This window comes from Pteropus medius, unplaced genomic scaffold (genome assembly GCF_902729225.1).
Source record: "Pteropus medius unplaced genomic scaffold, Ma_sr-lr_union100, whole genome shotgun sequence".
Taxonomy (NCBI): domain Eukaryota; kingdom Metazoa; phylum Chordata; class Mammalia; order Chiroptera; family Pteropodidae; genus Pteropus; species Pteropus medius.
This window is the reverse complement of record NW_024349519.1, coordinates 143,900-164,746: the sequence shown is the minus strand read 5'-3', so window position 1 is coordinate 164,746 and position 20,847 is coordinate 143,900. Positions and strand designations below refer to the sequence as shown.

At 35.2% G+C, this 20,847-nt stretch overlaps 1 protein-coding gene across 3 annotated transcripts in view; it reads left to right on the top strand.

The window, feature by feature from the left end:
* Window positions 1–20,847, top strand: part of DIP2B (disco interacting protein 2 homolog B) — a 183,701-nt gene that overhangs the window by 117,329 nt on the left and 45,525 nt on the right. For 2 of the 3 annotated variants that reach the window (XM_039882047.1, XM_039882048.1), the window contains exons 5-14: window positions 4,538–4,750; window positions 7,466–7,621; window positions 8,115–8,234; window positions 11,020–11,217; window positions 12,708–12,799; window positions 14,552–14,662; window positions 16,033–16,156; window positions 16,772–16,881; window positions 19,359–19,461; window positions 20,271–20,335. In XM_039882047.1, coding sequence (XP_039737981.1) covers window positions 4,538–4,750; window positions 7,466–7,621; window positions 8,115–8,234; window positions 11,020–11,217; window positions 12,708–12,799; window positions 14,552–14,662; window positions 16,033–16,156; window positions 16,772–16,881; window positions 19,359–19,461; window positions 20,271–20,335 — 1,292 coding nt within the window. The remainder of the gene's footprint in view (window positions 1–4,537; window positions 4,751–7,465; window positions 7,622–8,114; window positions 8,235–11,019; window positions 11,218–12,707; window positions 12,800–14,551; window positions 14,663–16,032; window positions 16,157–16,771; window positions 16,882–19,358; window positions 19,462–20,270; window positions 20,336–20,847) is intronic. The other variant, XM_039882049.1, reaches the window with a different exon arrangement.

Here is a 20,847-nt window from a genome sequence, read left to right as displayed (position 1 = left end):
TGTCTCTAAAGACATTTTCCTCTAAGCCTCAAACTTTTATCTTGCCTACAGAGAAACTTCTTTTGCCTCCTGGTGTGTAGACTGACTCCCGGATGTTACCATCCTCTCACCAAGGCATCATTTTCAACCCCATAATTCTTTTTAAATTAGTTTTTTCTACAGCTTTATCAAATTATAATCAACATAAAATAAACAAATATTTATAGTGTGTCTTTGCTAAATTTTGACATAGCAAAACCGTGAAATTATCACCATAATTAAGATAATGAACATATCCATCACCCCTCCCCGCTGCCCTGAGTGTTATTGAACAGAAAGAGTTCATCTACCCAGTGCTAGCAGTCAAATACTAAACACCAAGAATTGCAGTGGAGGAATATTGGCCATTTTGTTATGAATGGTGCCATCCAGGAGAATCAGAAGCTAATGCTCAAGAGCTTGAACTCCTCAGTGATGTGTAGATTACAGATTATATAGGCAAAATCACAAGACACCGAGGATTGGGGGTACTGGGTCGTGTTGGGAACTGATTGGTCAGAGTGGTAATGAATCATTTTTTCAAGTCTTGAGGACAGTTCTAAGGTCTTTTCCGGAGTCTCTCTGTCCGGTCTCATCGGAAAGTAGCCAAGGGGTTGTTCCATCTTAGGACTCAGGAAATGAAACATAAGTTAGGTCAAGATGTTATCTTTAGCTTGCCAGAGGTCCAGACCGTGTAACCATTAGTCAAGTCTGTGTGTGCGTGTGTGTGTGTGTTGGTGGGGATGATTTTGAGAGCATAAAGTTAATCAAAGTCCTAAGGACCCTGGGTTTCACAGTTTTCCTAATAATCTATTTGTAATCCTGCCTCTTCCCATCACCATGAGGTAACCAGTGATCTGTTTTCTGTCACTATACATTTATTTGCATTTTATTCAATTTTATATAAATAGAATCATACATAGTTGTACTTTTTTGGGAGGTGGGGAAAAGATTTGGCTTCTTCTACTCGGTGTAATTATTTTTGAGATTCATCCATGTTGTGTGTGTTAGTACTGTAGTTCATTCCTTTTTATTGCTGAGTAATATTTTATCATATAAATATCCACAATTTATTCAGTTGTTGATGGATATTTGGGTTGTTTCCCATTTTTAGCTATTACAAATAAAGCTTCTACAAACATTCATATACAAGTCTTTGCTTTCATTTCTCGGGAGTGGAATGGATATGGTAATTGTTTAAATTTAATTTAGAAATGTATTAATTAATAAACATTATTTAGATACAATAAATATATTTTCCACCAAGAAGAGGGGAGTCATTTCCACACATGGCTAAAGACTAAAAATGCTACAGCAGTTAGGAGCAGTTAATAAAGTCAGGACTTTTCTTTCTTTAAAATCAGCAAGCTAATTGTTTATGTTTCCTAATTGCCTATAAATGGAGTCTAGGCTTCTGGTGATCAGTGTTAAAATTACACCAAAATAATTTAAAATTAAGCTAAAGGGCAAACCATGTTTTCAGAATTATTTGCTGTTGTGTAGACCTATTGTATTCTTAACATACAAGAACTTAGGCAAGAGACTTTATTTATGACAGATAGCAGTTGTGAATTCATGTTCAAACTGGAGCAGAATCAATAGGAAAAGGATAGCTTTATTTTTATTAATATTAATTTAATCTTGCCCAACTTTTTACTAATCCATAGCAATTTCCTGGGTGATAGTTACTTTAAAAAAATTACCAAATAAACATATAAATATTTAAGGGAGCCCGTTTTTATTTTTAAAAGGATGTAGTCCCAAGGCAGTGCTTACATTTTGTGTCATCTTAACTCATGATCAGCTTTAAGCTTTGCCAATCCATAGTTTTGTGTCTGTAGGTTAACATAGAGCGAGTTATTTCAGAAGGAGAAGGAGAACTAATGTTTATTGTTCACCAGCTATGTGTTGGCACTATGGGGGTGCTTTCTGTACGTTGTCTCATTACTTGGTCTCTCACCGCAGTTAGCATAAAGGTGAGTTTCCTTAGCATGGCCCTTAGCAACTCAGTGCTGTCCACTTGTCCAGCCTTATCTTTTATCACTACTAGTTTTGTATTTTGTACTTCAGTTCATTTCTTTTAAATCTTCAAATGTGCTTTGTTTTCTGTCCCTTCCCAGCTTTCTCTGTTTCCTCTACCTGACTCTTTTTTCTCCCCACCTTTATGCTCCTTAGAACTAATTTTTACTTAATCTTCTCGCCTAGGTTTAGGTCTCACTTCCTTGGGTGCCTGCCCTGAACTCCTATAAGACTCTTAAGTTCTATTAGAGTCGGGCCTGTGTGTTCTTGTGCACCATTTTATTCCTATCAAATGAGTCTAGTGCTTAGTATTTGTTGAATGGCTGAACAAATAACCAACCTTCTCAGATGGCATATTTTATCCCCAAGTCATAAAGCTAGTAAGCAGTGAACCCTGGAGTTCAAATGGAAGACAGACACCAAGGCCATGTTTTTTCACTACACTCAGACAAGCTGCCCTACAGTTGTAGTCACTAAACACTCTAAGGAGGACTGGCAGGCAAATGAAGTAATTGAATTGAAACAATACACCAAATTACATAATTGATCTAATATAGAAACATAATGAAGCCAATTTTCCATAAACCTAATCATAAAATACTGCTCTTACTATCTTTGGAAAATTGGGTTATTCTGATTTTAGACTTAATGCAGATTTAAATAAATGATTCAATAAAGACAGCCTGCAAATCTAGTGGAGTTCATGGGATCCAGAGATTATTACCCTGAAAATACTTTATTCTTAGGGTCAGATTCACCTGTTCCATTCCCCCCACCCCCACCTTTCTTTGGCATGTTTGCAAAGACAAATCTCTGTCTCCCAAGGTACAACTAAAATGTTAGAATAATTTCTGGAAATTATGCAAAAACACTTTCCTTAAATGAAAGGTTACAGATGCTGTTACTTTTCTTTCTCTATATTTTCCTTTAGCCACTCTCCTTCTGCATTGTAGATCTCGTTCCCCTTTAAAGAACCTCTTTGCTTTATCTCCTTTTGGGTCTGGTCACTATCTGCTTCTCCAGCCTAATCTGTTGCCCCTTACCTCCTCAAAGTCTTTGCTCCATTTACACAGAAAGACTTGAAGTTCCCCACCGAAATCAGTGCCCCAGGACTGAAACCTTTGCTTAGTCTGTTTCTTAGCATTTGTTATATTCTTGTGTGTCTCCTGTTATAGACTCTAAGCCTTTTTAGGGCACTTACCGTCTCATAAGAAATCCTATATCTCAGAATCCCCAGAACCTGACATAGTTCCTGGCATATATTGTACTTCTTTAGTACATTGTAAAAAAAAAAATAAATAAAATAAATGTTGGGCCTCAGATCTTCTTCAATATGAGGTAATAAGTTGGATGTAGTCCAGAGCAGGAGGAATCAAGGATAAACTCGCTTGCTCTGAACCTGCAAAATTTGACTTCTAGATTAAATTAGTCTTTTGTGGTTTTCATTGTCTAGTGCTAACAGTGTTATCTCTTTGGCTCTTTGAGCTAGAAGAGAACATGGACTTATAGTTTTACCTGAGTTACAGGAAAGTATTTGTCAGGACTAACTACAGAATATTTAATTAAAAAAAAATGAATGAAATTCAACCCATAGGCCATAAATTGTAATCCCCAAAGTAATTTAAAAGGGTTTGTCTTACATTTGGTTTGTCAGACCAAATGCCCCTTTAACTTGTATGCCCTGTCAGCTTAGAGCCCTGGAATAAATCTCTGACTTCCGCTTCCTTGGCTGTCTTATATTTGGTTGAACTTTTCTTTTTCTGTTTTTTCAACATGCTTTTCTAATTTAGGCCTTATTTTCCTGAAGTCGGAACCAGGCTAAATACAGATATCAGTGAATTTCTCACAATTCTCCTCTGAGAATTAAGGAGAGAAATGCAGATCAGTGTCCTCTCTTACCGTCTTTGGAAAGCCTACCTGTGCTGAGCGACCAGCTGGGTTTTCCACTAAAACCATGACTGCCTTCAGGCTAAGCATTGTTTCTTATTCCACATCAGTTCTCTAGCACTTTACTCACTGTTTGACATTTAAGTGGTTGGTAACAAAATGAGTTTTTATATCTTTCTATCATGGACATTTCCATTTAAGTAGACACTGATTAATAAATACCTGTCAGAATCAGTGTAGCAGCCTATCACAAGATTCTCTAAGAGACTGAGGATTATATAAGCACTTCAGAAGTATTTGAACATAAGATAAGCCAGAAGAACTTAGATACTGATTAAGCTCAGAACAGAAAAACAATGAATGAAGTTTAATGTTCTAAAAAGGTTTTTAAAAAGTAACTTAAAATTACCTCTATATTTAGGCTGTTTTATTTTTGCAGGCTTTGATCCATAGACCTTTCCTTGAGATTCTGTAGAAAATTAACTTACTAGTTTACCTTAAGAGTGAGAATGTTTTGCTGGGGTCAAAATTGAATGTGTGATCAATGAGCAAGAACTCGAAGGTCTCTGTTCTAGGCAGGATCGAGAACAACTTTTTTTCTAATTCCACACAGACACGTCTTCGGCCTCTGAGGATGAGGGCTCTCTGAGACGCCAAGCTGCGCTCTCTGCTGCCTTGCAACAGAGCTTACAGAATGCTGAGTCCTGGATCAACCGTTCAATTCAGGGATCGTCCACTTCTTCATCCGCATCTTCTACGCTGTCTCATGGAGAGGTCAAAGGAACCAGTGGGTCTCTAGCTGATGTATTTGCCAATACTCGAATAGGTAGGAGTTGGGTCTACCCAAGAAACCCAAATTATGTTCCATTTGGCTCCCAGTATCCAGGAAACAGTTTATGATTTGTATTAGGTTTTCATAGTGGCCTAAAAAAATAGAATCAGAAAGACCATGACAGTTAATGAGGCAAAGAAGGAAACACCAGCAATACATTTGGAATGATAGCTATTTTCTGCATTATTGGCACATAGTATTGCCCACCTGAAGCCATAGCTATTTCCATAAGCAATACTCAAGCTGCAAGATACAACACCAGTCTTAGAGCAATGGTTTATCTCTGTTGAAGAATATTCCATCTGTTAAAAGGTGTTAAAATATAGAACATCCTAGATTTTCCCAGGGTTGTTTTCTACGTTATCTCAAACAAAAGACATTAAACCTGAGCAAATTCTGCACTAAGGCAATATCAGTGAGGCCTTTTTGTCTTTAGCACAAAGACTGGATTTATTGTCCTTGCTGCTGTGTTATTGCTACAACTAGAGTGTGCAGCCTGATGATGTTGGTACTTTGGGAGCTGCTACCTGCTGCCGATGCTTTTACTTGGCTCTGCTTTATGTTTTTTTGTGTATGTGTGTCTGTGTGTGTGTGTTCTAAGAGAGTGTGACATATATAGATAAAGATATAGCTCGGATCTCTGCTTTTGCTTAATTGGTTGGTACACATTGCACTAAGTGATGTATATAAACATCATGAATCTGTGATACTTTTCTCTTTTTTTCTTGATGATCAGTTGCATTCCGGTGTCTTAATTTTCATATCAATGACCTTTCTATATCGCTTCCTGTATATCTTTGTTAATTGATTTATGAAAAGAAAAACTTGGAAAATTTTCAGTTCAAGCCTACAGTTTTTAAAGAAAATAGCTACATTGAGGGTATGATTGCCCACATTTAAAAGCCAAGTGCCAGCAGCAGTGACTTGTCCTGCACTCTTAACTCTGCCCTATAACTCACTGAACCTCCTAAAGCAGCTGCAGGTGAGCATGCTCACCAACTCTTCTATTTAGAAGGGTAAGCAACAGCCATTGTTGAGTCAGGTTTTATTTTCACATTTGTCCAAAAGAGAGCAATTTCACTTCTTAAAAATATTGTGCGGATACCTAGTTAACTTTATCTGAATTTTTGTTTATAAGGTGATTTCATCTGACCTCGTATTTTTCTGTTGCTTTTCCTATGTGAAAAGTTATTTGTTCAGGTACTCACAAAAACCATCTTATCCAACATTATTGCCTTTTGAATATTTGTTTAAAAGAAGTAATTCATGCTTCTAGTGGAAAAATTTGAAAATACAGATAAAATAAAAATAAAATAATCTATAAACCCACTTCCCATGGATAACACTTGTGTATATTATTCTAGACTTTATTTGCAAATCAATATGTAGAGTTTTGGTTTTATTTTTACAAAAATGCACTTGTACTAAACATAATGTTCATAACCTGCTTTTCTTAGTAGCATATCACAAACATCTGTTATATCATTAGTATAGGATTATACTATTTAATGGTTTGAAAATATGCCACTGTATGGCTATGCCGTGGTTTATTTAGCCATTTCCCTATGTTGGACATTGAAGTAATATCCAGTTTTTTGCTATTCTAAAAACTGCTGGAGTGAACATCTTTGAACACACAATTTTGTGCACTTTTATGATTATTTCCTTAGGACATATTCCTTATAAGTGGAATTGTTGGATCAAATAAAAATGTCTGTTTTTAATGCTTTGTTACTACATTATCCTACAGAAGAGATATACTGTAATATACTTGTGCTAGTTTTAGTATATTTAAAACTTTAAAAACTATTAAACTAGTAATTATAGACTCTTGGGGCATAGAGACCTTACTTTCAAATTGATTTTAGAAATTGTTTATATTATGCTTTTTTCTTTTTTCATAGGAAACGTTTTAAATGGCTTTTTATTCTTGTGAATTGTATATTTTACTTTTTCTAATTTTTTTTTACTTCTCTTTATGTTTTCTTCTAAGTTTTTTGTAACTCATCCCTATTAAGTGGCTCTCTTTCAACTTACGTTGCTCAGTTTCTTGATATTAAGAATCCCCCAATTTATATCATTCAGTTTCTTTATATTAAGAATCACTACATGAGGCAGAGTACAAGAACACTAATCATGTTTAGAGCAAGGGAAGCACCTTGCCTGTCAAGTAGATCCAAGTAACCTATGGGTTATTTTATAAATATTAGAAGTAGACTTATCTGGTCTTCTTCATCTGGAAACTTGAATGATCTGACCCACTCCCAAGAAACTATTTCTATCTTCAGTGGAAGAAGAAATATTATATTTCTAGAATATTAGTAGCCATGTGATCATACTCACGTTGGTTTCGTTTTGAAGTTATTTAGAATTTTTATTTCATTATGATTGTTTTTATATGACATTGTATTTCTACCATTCTTTCTGTGTAGAAAATGTTTTTGAGAAACATTTGATATGGGATTTGATCTTACTAAGGCTACTTGAGTTCTTGAGAATAATAATTGTAGAAAGCTGATAAGCCCTGGCTTAACTGCTTCCTCTCTTATTGTATCTTGCTAGTGGAATTTGATTTAAAAGGTTGTTTTACAAGCGCTTATACCCAATTTACATAGTTTTCTCCTTTGTTAAAAAACAACAAAAGATTTAAAGATTCTTATTTTACTGTTACTGTAAAATAATTCTAAATTTTGCTTTCTCTCCTCTTAGAGAATTTCTCAGCTCCCCCTGATGTCACTACAACTACCTCTTCTTCATCATCATCTTCCTCAATACGCCCAGCAAATATTGATTTGCCCCCCTCGGGGATAGTTAAAGGCATGCACAAAGGATCCAACAGGTCCAGCCTTATGGATACAGCTGATGGTAGGGAATTCTTTTTGGTAGCTAAATAAGGAATTTTAGTTAAACTGGAAAAATTCAAATTATAAACAGTAGCGCCCGACTACTCAGTAGTAGTAGAACTATGCTGCAGTAAACCCACTAACACAAGTCATCTTAAATGTCTTCTTTTCAACAGTCTGTGCTGTGGCAGCACTGACACTTGTTCAGGCTTAGTTTGTACTTTCAAAAGATACTTTGAACAAAAAATTTAGTATGGAAAAAGAAAAGAATGCTATAAGAGAAAAGGAAGATTAGTTGAAATCTTTAAGCAATATATTAATAATAGCACCATATTTGTTCTCCGTTGTCATAAACTTGTGACATACATATTTGTACCTATTTGTCCCAGTTGAAATAGAATGAGACTGTGAGCAAAGGCCAAACATCATTAGAAATTAAAAACTCCAAAGACAATTGAGGAACTAAAATATCCCTAAAATTAGTCAGTTTTAACTAACCATTTTTTCCCTTATAGGTGTTCCTGTCAGTAGCAGAGTATCCACAAAAATCCAGCAGCTTCTCAACACTCTGAAACGACCCAAAAGGCCTCCCTTAAAAGAATTTTTTGTGGACGACTCTGAAGAAATTGTGGAAGGTAATAATAATAATTCTAAAAACAAACATTTAAGCAATTACTGCATGTCAGGTACTATAGGATTTAAAGGTGAACAAGGCATTGTTTTTGGTTAAAAGAGTTCATAGTTCTCTGCTCTTTTTCTCTAAAGATAATTTGTATTTTAAATCTCAGATGAAACATAAGGAGGGAGAGAGGGGATAGAAAGGCAAAGAGATAACTGTAGAGCATAGAACTATCCTTGGAAATATGCTCTTTGAAATTAGGAACTTTCTCAAATACATACTTTTTAAAATTATTTATATTTGGCATTATATATGTCTGTTTTCTGTAAGATAATATGGTAGATGATGAAAAAGTTCATAAAAATACTGTCACTTCTTTTTTCCTTCATATTGTTTACAGTTTAGACCGGTGCTGAAATATATACATGTGAAAACCGAGTTTAGCCACTAAGTGTATATCAACTAATATAGGCTGTTGGAGAAGGGAAGAAATCACTTCCACCTATGTGCTTAAGGAAGGTTTCATCAAGAAAGTAGTAATTTAAAAAATATTTATGGTGAAATCATATGATGTCTAGAATTTAATAGGAAGGATTAGAAAGGGAACGTCTGGGCATATAGATGAAAAGAAGCTAGGTGACAAATAGATCTACCTAACAAAAGCTTTTATCAAAAGACCTAAGCCTTGGTAGCTTTGTAGTCCGTTTTTATGTCTTGAGACTAGTAGTAGGCTTTGATCACATCTGACCTGTTAATGCAGCTAGGCACATGAGTAGACTAGATTCTGTGTTAGCCCTCTTTATACAGCAGGAAGCAACAAGCAACCTGACATATAAGGTTAAGTTGAATTTCTGTTTCTTGAGGAGTCACTAAACCCATTGAACTATGGACATCTTTCTCGATGCACTAATGTTCAAGGTGCTCCTGCCAGTAAGAGCCTTGCAGGTCTTTTCAGCATTGTGTATTGACCAGGCAAATGAAGGTCAGGGTTCAACTGGAATCATACTGGAACAATTTTCATTGGCAGAATAGAGCTAACAGCTTTTCACTAATTATAAATAGGCAAGAGTTGTTTATTTAAATACTGATTACCATATGTCTTTGGAAGTCTGAAAGAGTGTGCCCCAGGGTCTGCATTGAGGCCTAGTGGATGGCAATAGTGATAGACCTTTATGACCAAAAGACTATGCCTACCATTTATACAGTCTGTCTGTAAAAATAAAATTATTTATTTAGAATCACCCATGTTCACTTTTTTACTTAATCTGGTGGTTTAGGGTCTGGGAATATACAAAGTAGAAGGGCAGCTGAAATATTTACCTAAAGCAGTGATTTGGGAAGCGAAACTATTTTCGGTAGTTTTATGTCAGTAGAAAAATGAATCAAGATGTTTTAAGTCAGTTTCCCAAGTATGTCATTAAACTGAGCTCTAAAATACAATTTATTTCCTATTTCATTTGCCCATCTAATACTTGTTGTTCATTGTCTATTCTCCCTTCTGTGCCTCTTCTCTTACCTCCCATTCACTTGGCTAATTCTTACCCTTTCTTTAAGGCTCAACTCAAGCGTTACCTCCTCCTGGTGCGGTCCCTCAGCGCCTAAGCTGGGCAAAATGTGGTCCTCTTTTGTGCTCTCTATACTTATCTCAGTCATGCATTGCTCATGTTTACTTAGCTCTGTGTGTGAATGTGTGTCCCCATTGTACTCTAAATATTCTTAGAGAGCATGGATTCTGTGTTCCTTGCACCTAGCTTTATTAGAAACAATGTTTGTTCAAAGAATGATACATGCAATATTTATTTTCTCAGTGTTGATCACATCCTATGCACAGAATTGGCACCCAATAAATACTTGACTTTTTTGTTCTATGTGTAATTTATCTTTCAAAAGAGTGTGGGTTTTTTTTTTTGCTTTTTATTATTTGAATACTTGTTTATTGTAGAAAAATAAGAGGACTTTAGTTTCATCTATATGAAAGTATATGAAATATTATTCACCTCCAGTTTCTAGAATAACCATATTAATAATCTAGAGCTTTTTTTTTTCCTCTCCCAAATTCAGTTCAATTTAATTAACATTGATTGAGCGACCATTATGTATTAGGCACTATAGGCACTGAGAGGAATAAGAACCATGCCTGCTTTCAAAAAGCTGTTAGTCTTAGGGAGAAAAAAGCATGTACAGTAATAGAAGCCCTCGAGGATCCTTGATGCTTTAATAATGGTGGACTACCACATTGTGTGGGAGCACTGGGGAAGGAATGGCCAGGGACAGCTTTCCAGGGAATGTGCTGTTGGAGCTACATCCTGAGAAGGATGTGTTTCCTCGGAGACAAAGGGATTGGCCATATGAGATGTGTACAGGGATGCAGAGACATGGAAGGAACATTCATGCCCATTGTTGGTTTGAGTCTAATACTGACCCTGTGGTATAACTATTACTGTCCCCATTTTACAGATGAGGGAAAACAAAGCTCAGATGACTCAGTTCGCCTGAGGTCACACTGGTAAAAAGTGAATGTAAACTTGGATTTCCTGACTCGCAGTTCAGTGCCTTTTCATTATCAGGGTCGGAGTTTGTTGCATAGAATATATTAAATATAATTTTACAATTATGTGGGAAAATGAATTAAGGCCCAGTTTGTGGATTGCCATTTCTAATGATGTCTTTTTTAGAGTGAGTTCAAACCAGATAAAGGGAAAAGAATATATATTTGAGATTAGAGACCTATGTTTTGTTAGTTGATATTTGTACTTATTTCAGATCTTATTTTCATAACCCATTGGATTTTGTTGGTACAGTACCTCAGCCAGACCCCAACCAGCCCAAGCCTGAGGGACGGCAGGTGACCCCTGTGAAGGGGGAGCCCTTAGGAGTCATCTGTAACTGGCCTCCTGCTCTTGAGTCTGCCCTACAGCGCTGGGGTACCACTCAGGCAAAGTGCCCCTGTCTGACTGCACTGGATGTGACAGGGAAACCAGTTTACACTCTTACATATGGTGAGTTTACTTTTCTAATAGTTCTTCATATTTTCATGGGTGGTGTTTTTACTTTGATATTTAGCAGTTGCTGATTATTGTGTTTCTGCAGAACTTTTAAGTTATTTTCATAGGATCCTAAGTTCTAAGTATACCTATTACCAAATATTTTCTTTTGTTAATGTGACATTTGCAAGCCAGCTAATATTTAAAAGAGCAAAAAGAAGAGACTTTATAGATCCACTGATTTTTAACACTAGAGGATTTTTAGGAAGACATATGAGCAGGATTAATAGTGTATGGTAAAATCCATATAGTTTCATCAAAAAATTAAAAATTAATTACTTTTTAAATCTTTATTATTTACTTTATCCTGCTTCTTGCTTACATTAGGCACAATTAGTTCTTTTCCATTTAGTTTTGGATTTTCCATTTAATTTTGCATCCCAGCTAAGCTTTTTATTTTTCTTTTGTAAATGAGCTTTTAAAGTAACTGATTTTTCTTTTATAAATTCTTTTAAAAATAACTTTAATTTTTCTTTTTTAAAAAAATGTAAGAAGAATGGATTTAACCTGGACTATGAGATTTTGTACTAGTTTATTCAGACATTTTCCTCTTTTCCCTTTTCAAGTGGAGCACATTGTCCATAGACCTAAATACTGAATAATTTTAGAGGAAAAATAGTTTTTAGTTAAAGAACTATGCAGATTGAAAAGAATTTAAACCTTAGATGCTCCTCTGAATGAGTTGTATGAAAAACTAACATATATTCAAAATAACAAGATTTCTGTGTTTTTCATAGTCTAAAATAAGAATTTCTAAGGCTGGTTAAGGGGAGAGAGCAGGAGGAGGGAAAGAATAGTCTTACCTCACCTCCCCAGAAAATAGTTTTTAGCATTCATTTCAGAAGCTGTATATTAATTTCATCCATGTAACCCTTAAAGCAGTCAGCTGGCCAAATCTTTGCATGTTTATTGAACATCTTTGAGTATATCCATGTTTCACATAGTTAATTTCCATTTTATTGTCTCTTCACTGAAATACTGTGGTACAGAATACCTAATTATTTAAGTCACACTTTTGCTTTGTAGTTACTTCAAGTATCTAATACCACATATGTAAGTGGTTCTGCAAAAAAAAGATTAGAATAATGTAGTCTTCTGATTTTCAGTCCTGTGATAAGAAAGTTGTTTCCTTCCTTGAAATATGACCAGCTCACATCAACCTATTTCTAAAGATATTCAGATTACTTCAGAAAAGAATTTGAAAAATTATCTAAACCAGAATGAGCTTCTGGTAATGTTTTATTTTTGTTTGGAGGCAGGACTGGCTCCTAGAGTGAATATAAAGCCTTTTTGTTCGGGTGGGGATCTCTCTGGTGGGGGCGATGCTTGTCTCATGTGTCATTGGAAGCTGCCATTGTCTTATTAAATGTGCTTAGGAGCTGAATGTGCTTTTGCCGAGGTAGGCCTGTATTTTTCTATATTGCTGTTTTCTTTTCTTTTTCCAGGAAAGCTGTGGAGCAGAAGTTTAAAGTTGGCCTACACCCTGCTTAATAAACTGGGGACCAAAAATGAACCTGTATTAAAACCTGGAGATAGGGTAATTGTTTGTGTGTGTGTGTGTGTGTGTGTGTGTGTGTGTGTGTGTGTGTGGTATTTAGTTTTTGGTTTTAGGAAGGTGAAGTTTTATTGCTTTCTGACATGCACATTCTGGACTTTTAATACACCACAGCACAATTTATAAAAATTATTCTTAGAAAATGAAAATGGTTTGATTTCAACTCAGGTTGGCCCAATGCCAGGTGATAATTCTTACATTCATAGATTGAAGGAAATTCACATGTCACCTTCTGTAGCTGCTAATCAGTAAACTCTTGAGGTGCTACTGAAAGAAAGAGAAGCCTAAGTTTTTCTGGAAATAAATATTTTAATATTCAGACAACAAAAATAGCAATAACATTTACTCTGATTTTTTTCTTTTAAAAAATGTCCCATAAAATTTTTTAAGCAATTTTCTGTGATTTTATGTAGAAAGGGAGGGAGAATCATGCTACTTCTAAGAAAAAACAAATTGACATCATTTAATTTCTTTACATAGAAGTGACATTTAAAATATATATTTTTTTTAATTTTTGAAGATTTTTCCTATCTAAATATGATTACTTCTTACTGTCAAACATTATTTTTCACTTGGAATATGTAGAATGAAACACCAGCTACACAACAGACTTCTTTTTATGAGGCTCATGATTACATAATCCCCTAAACTAGCCTTATAAAAATATTTTTGCATCGTGGCAGAGGACATACAAAGAATGGCTTCTACTTATAAATGTGACACATGAGTGTTTTCTAGTTCTCATGGAATCCTAAGAAGATACTTCTGTGTCTTTCTTGCAACATGGACACTTGTGTGCAGAAAGAAAATGGATTGTTTAAATGTCTTGTGGAGTTTGTATTTTTTAGAACTCTAGAAATTCAGAACTGAACTTATCTTGGGAGTAAGTTTAGAGAATTTGGAAATAAATGAAGAGAAAACAAGAGTCTGGTGACATAATTAAATTTCAAATGTTAATATATAAATATCAAAGCCAAGTAACAAACTCCACAGTGATAGTGACATGTATTTTTGCATTCCTTGAATAAATTAGGAAGAGCCCATTATCCTTATGATGTATTACAGGTGAGATCATATGTTTGAACATAGTATAGAGGTTTTACTGTTTATCTTTTGTAAATGAATTAACTTCGTGCCCATAATGGTTTCTGCCAGAATTGCTTATACCTATTACCAAATGCCTTCATGCTAGAACACTTGCATTGTTGGTTTGATGAGTAAGGATTAATACAATGAATTTCTTAAAGAGTAAGAAATCTTAGGTTGGCCCTAAGGTAGTAATTGAGTCATTCAGTGCTTCTAGGCTCTCTATGAGAGATGAAAAGCTTATTCTTTAATATGCTGGTCTGTCTGGAGAGATCCATTACATTTATTTTATTGCTTTAGTCTTACATTAAAATAAATTGCCTTAGATTTCACAAGTAATTAATTTATTACTTCAAGTGAGTTGTTTACTGCTAAATCACCAATAGAATTAAGTGAAAAATTCCTATTATGATGATCAATTGCATTATAGTTCCCAAAATGTGTCTAGAATAATCATGGGAATGAGAGAGGTCTTTTTAGGTTTGTACATCCTTCTAATTAACTTAATTTTCTTTAAGCAATTTAATAATTTGATTTATTTTGTATACAATAGATGTTTTATATATAAATGTATATCTTAGAGAATGACATTGAAAGCATTAGTCTTGTTTTTATTCTTCTGTTATTGAATGTTATTATGCATTTTAGGTAGCCCTGGTTTACCCCAACAATGATCCAGTCATGTTTATGGTGGCTTTTTATGGATGTCTCCTGGCAGAAGTGATTCCAGTGCCTATAGAGGTACCTCTTACCAGAAAGGTAACAATGCTAAATTTAAAAGGAATATAGCCTGATGTGACATGGCAGGCACTGGGCTCTTGGATCGGTTGACTTGGTCACAACATTGGAAACACTCTGTTTTCTTAAGCACTCGGCTTCACTTTCTAAAACCATGAAAGTTGTAGAAAATTATTTATTAATATTTAAAGCTTTCATGAAAATAGCATATTTTCAGCTAAGAATATTTCACACTTGATCTCAGCCAAAAGGCCAAGAAGAGATAAGATAGAATATTTATAGTATTATATCTAACTTAAGAATCATGGAGGCATACTTAACTTTTCAGCAATTACTAGTTATAAAGAGTACCATCCCTGCTTCAGAGACTATAGATAATTCACATTTACAGTAGGTGAGATCTTTTGTAAAGGGATTTACTTTAACTGTATTGTACAACCTAGGATTTTCATTAAGCTCATGGGTGATTCAGTGATGTTACTACTTTAGGATATAGGGTTTTACTTTGCCAACACATCAGTCTTACTAAAATGAAGTATATGTAGCAAATTTCCAAATTTAACCAAATAATTTCTCCATGAGCTGTTTGACCCTAATTTTCTCATGCAGTTTATTATTGAGAGTTGATGATAAAGACAAAATATGCCGGAGAATGTAGATTTAGAAGAAAAAATTATTTTATGAAAGGAATGAAAAACAAATTGGTAACATCCCTGAAACTCTCGTTGATGGGATATAGTATCTTCAGATTGTTCAGGAAATTGTAGAGTTGTTCTTGTATTATTAAGTTGACAGTGTTTGTGTGACTTCGTAATGACACTTTTAAGGTGACATTTTAATGGAAATACCTTAGATTATATCTTTTGTTTTTTCTCTGTTGTTATTATGAAGCTCAAATCTATCTCTTTTTAAAATAGAATAAATAATGAGTATATGGATTTGGATATAACTGTCCATTCACTTTCATTGTAAATTTGGACCTTTGATGTTCAGTTACGTTATTTATTTTGTTCTGACCTGAATTGCCTTGCTTTTGGGTTTGGGGATATAGCTAGGTCAAGACAACTTAACCATGTTTGCATTTATTTCATTTGCCTGAAATTAAAAGAAGAGCATTGCTGATCTTTGAATAAAATGGTCACATTTGGCTGGCAGAACTCATCATTAGCAATGTCAGATGAATAAAATATTTTATTTGCATTCAGTAAATCATTGTATGGTAGAAATTATTTGGAAGGACATATTGTCACTGGATTTTGACAATTGCCAGAAAACAGTGGGGTTCCATGAATGTTGTCACAGGAGTGCCAGAGCATTACCAAGTGTTAGATTGTAGGCATGGGTGTGCTCACATTCACTACTTTTCCATGTTCATTATCTTTTCTCCACAGGATGCTGGAGGGCAGCAGATTGGCTTCTTGCTAGGAAGCTGTGGTATTGCCTTAGCTCTTACCAGTGAAGTTTGTCTTAAGGGGCTGCCAAAAACTCAGAATGGAGAAATTGTACAGTTTAAAGGTTAGTAATATTTGTACCTAAGTTATCAGTTAAAAATTAAAGCTGAGTGCTTAAATTAGCGTTTTAACTTAATAATAGCTAAGTACTTAACATATATTTTCTTAATTAATTCTCACAATCTTATGAAGTAGGTACCATTATTATCCCCATTCTACAGGTTAGGAAACTGAGACACAGAGAGGTTAAGTAACTTGCCCAAAGTCATAGCTAATAAATGGCAGAGCAGCTATTTGAACCTAGATCTGTCTGATTCTACAGCCCACACCCTTAACCTTTATGCTAATGGTTGGAAAAAGCTACTATGTTTATTAAAGCTAAATGCTACATGTAGAGAGAGAGGATAGAACACTAACCTCAGTGGACTTCCACTGCCAAATGGACCTCCCAATTGTTGAGGTAATGTCAAGTCCTGGAATTAGCATGTGGAGCAATTGTACTTTTAAAAGAAGGTACAATTATCTAGTAATTTGTCACTAAAAACTAATAAAAATAAAGTATTTTACTGATGATAACATAACCGTGATTTGGTCTCTTGAAATTTAAAATGACCAATTCAATGTGAATTCCTTTCTTTATGGCTCAGGCATTTCAGTTTTTATTTTGGGTTGGATTTAGGTTGGCCCCGGCTCAAATGGGTTGTAACAGATTCCAAGTACCTTTCAAAACCACCTAAAGACTGGCAGCCCCACATCTCACCTGCTGGTGCAGAACCAGCATACATTGAGGTAAGTGCTAAGACCAGAACATACATTCTGGCTTTTCTTTAGGCTTCAGATGCTATCTTACAAAATTTAAAATGAACTTTTTGCAGTTTTAATGTTAAAAGATCCTCCTAGTTTGTTAGGTTTCCATCTTTTGGCTCATAATATGCCTTGTTGTGGCCTTCTTAATTATTTTTAACATAAATATACATTCCAGAAAAAGAAAGACAACAAAAAAATTGATCTTTGCCATGTAGGAAAGTCACAAAAGACTTAGAGAAGTACAAAGGTTTAAGAAATGATTTATTGGCAGAGAAACTGGCAGAAATATTTTTCTGCTGCTTGGGGTGGAGGATGGGAAGCAAGAGACTGGAGAAATGAGGAGGAGAAATAGCTGTACTTAATAAGAACAAATTAAACAGAAAAAAAAAATAAAGAGCAAGAAAAAACAAATGGCCAGAGGGTTTGGTATTAAAGGTTAGTTTAGGAATTTGATTGATCAATAACATGATCCAGTTGAGGGATAAAGCATAGAGGCACCGGGCTAAGTGTTTTAAATGTATTGTTTCAATCAGTCCTGTGGCCTGTGAGGTGAGAACTGGTATTAAACCTTTTATAAGTGAGGAGACTAAAACTTAAACTTTAGCAACCAACCAAAGGCCATATGACTCAAAAATGGCAGAACTGGAATTCAGACTCACATCTGTTTCACTCTAAAAGCTATGCACTTGACCTGCTTGAGATATATTAGTAAATGCTTACCAACTGTTTGCTAAATTAATGAATAAACAAATGAATGATTTTTAAAAGAAGATTTGGAGAAAAAAACCTACCCAACTGTGAGCCTCGTGGGGGTAACTTTGGTTATAATAAGGAAGAGAGTAGGCAGTAGCTTTGAGAGGTGATGTGGTAATGTTGGCTGCAAGGAGGGTTGCTTTTAAAGACAGAAGAGATCCGAGTATGTTTAAATGACAGACAGGTAAGCAGGCAATTAGAATACCAAATTTATCCGTCAACTCTCAGTCCCTGTCATCTCTCAGTGATGACATGGTTCATCACTCCGTCCTCCTTAAAGCTGTTCACTGGTTTCCCTGATTACTCTCAGTTCTTCTGCCTCACTGACCACTGCTTTTGATCTTCTTTATTGGTTCTTCCTAAAAGGCAAAGGACCTTCCATTATGTGGTCCCTGCTTAGCAGTCTGGCCCCATGTAGAACTACCATCCTCTTCATGTGTAAGCTTCTGTTATTCTGAATTAACTTACAGTTTTCCTTTGGGACCCTCTTATTATAACCACAGGACATTGATATGAGTTTAAAGCATCCTGTGGGTAATAGGAAGCTATTAAAGGGTCGTCAGCAGCAGAGTGATAGTAAATGTGTTGTTAAAATATTTATCTTGTTTGGTTGGGTTTGAGAAGGGAAACGGAGAAACCAGCTTTTATAGTTATTCAGGTGAGCTCAAGCTTGTGGTGATGGGGATAGAAAAATGTGGATGGAGTGGAGAGACAGTGAGGAAATAGAAGAGACAGGGCTTGGAGAGGGAAGAGGCAAGAAAGACTCAGTTTCCTCCTTGGGCACAACTGGGTAATGGTGGCATCCTTCACTAAGATAGAAAATATAACAAGAAATTTTCATGGGTGTGGGCTGAGGGTGAAGAATACAGTGTCGGATCTGCTGGATCTCACAGGACTATGGGTTATTTGAGGGGAACAATTGACTCTATGTCTGGAGAGAGGTATGGATTGGAAATAGGGAATTGGGAGTCATCAGGAATATGGTACCCTGTTTGAATAAAGTGAAAAGAGAAGAACAGAACTTTCAAGGAATGCCAACCTTTAAGGGATGGGCAGAGAAATTGAACACTATGGGGGGAGAGAGAGAATATGTATAGGAGAGAGGAGTATCACAAAAGCCAAGGAAGGAAAAAATGTCAAGAAAGGAAGCATCAGATGTTTCAGAAAGGTCTGATAAAGTATGCAATATATGCTTTTGATTTAACAATCAAAAAGTTGCTGATCTTGGTAAAAAGCAACTTGAATGGAACATTGAGTTAAAGGCAAAATCATAGTTGATTGATTTGTAGGAATGAATAGGCCATTTCTAGGTCTCCCCTTCTCAAACTGGGAGCTTCTGACAGACCACATCTTACGCACTTTTAACTCTGCAGTGCTAGCCATGTATTTGATACTGTGTTTCTGTTAATGCAGCTCAAGTTTTGTTTTAGCTTCTTTAACAGCCACTTCACATTGATGAATAATTAATCTTTTAAGAATTTAAAATACTTTTGTTGAACTTTGTCATTCCCTAATCCTATCTTTGTGTGATTAGAGTTTGAGGCCCAAGTACACAGCCTCCAATATTCATATGAAACATGTTAAATTAAGCCTATTACCATGGCTTATCTGGGTTTCGTCTTTAGGATTCTAGTTTTATCATTTGAAATAACCTATTTTATTGTGTTTCGTATGTTTTTGTTTTTTTGTGTTTTTTTTTTCCCTAGTATAAAACAAGCAAAGAAGGGAGTGTAATGGGAGTTACAGTGTCTCGCCTTGCAATGTTGTCTCACTGCCAAGCTCTGTCCCAGGCCTGCAATTATTCTGAAGGTCAGACTTCATCCCATGACTGCCCTCATTGTGAGCCTCAGATATGTGTGACTGCAAGCAGAGTGCTCAGTGATTGGATTGCAGTTAATGACCAAACTCAGAGTGAAATGTTCTAAGACACATTCTTGGCTTGCTTTTTTTTCACAAATACGCTATAATTTAAAGGAACTAAAATTCTGGGCAAACCAAATATGTGAAGTATGATTTCTAGAGTGCAGAAATAGAAAGCTAATTAAAACCATGTGTTCATTATTAGCTGTGGAATGTCAGGTATCTCCATCTTCCCATGTATAGAGAGCTGCCACCAGCTGTACGTTTGGCATTAGAGTCAAAGAAATTCAGTTACCAAAAAGCACAAATTAAAACACAAAAATGTATTCTGTAGAATGCTTAGAAGTATATTCGTGTATGTAGATATTACATACATGTGTGTATGTGTGTGTGTATACCAACATTTTTTATTTTCTCTGGGAAGTATAATTTTTTTACATGTGTTTGTGAAACTTCTGAAGTTTGTAAAATAAACATGTTCCTCATATAATTAGGAAAAAAGTATTACCTCTCAGAAGACAGTGCCTAAGTCATAAAGAGTTTCAAACTCATTGTCTCTTCTGTAGCCATGTCACTCTCTGATCAGTTCCCCAGCCAGTTTGAGGGGATCGTCAAGTAATCAAAAGACTCAGAGCTTTCAGCAGTCTCTTTAAAAGTACTAAATCAGCTGTTTATTAGAGGCAAGTGACATGATTTTGCTATTTAATGCTAAAAATGATTTCCTTGGTTGACTTTTTAAAAAAATTTTTCTATTTTAGGGGAAACAGTAGTAAACGTTTTAGACTTTAAGAAGGATGCTGGGCTGTGGCATGGCATGTTTGCGGTAAGCTACTCAGAATTAAGGCCTTTACAGTTAATTGTGCTTATAATTCAGGTCAGTATGCATGCTGTATAACCAGAGCATCTCTCAGTGCTTGTTGGAAATTTAAGCCCCCAAAAGATCAATCATATTTTCCAGAGGAATTTGATTTTATAATATAAATGGTAATTTTTTTAAAAGGAGAATGTGATTCTGTTTTTTCTTCATTGTGTGGTTGGGCAAACTCCTTACATAATAGTATATGGGAGAATTTAGGATCAATTTTTAAAACATCTGCTATGATGGCTCAAAGCTTAAAAGATTCTACAAATGCCTATATATTTATTTATGATTTTAAAAAGTGTGTTTGACATTTGCCTCTTCTTTCTGAAGAAAGGGTTACACAAATATATTTAGAACTTGACAACTGTGGATAATAACATCTAACCTTTTCATTGGATAAAATGTATTGAATGACTTCATACTGCAATTAAAGAATAGAGTTATAAGGTAAATCGGGCTACCTTCCATAATTG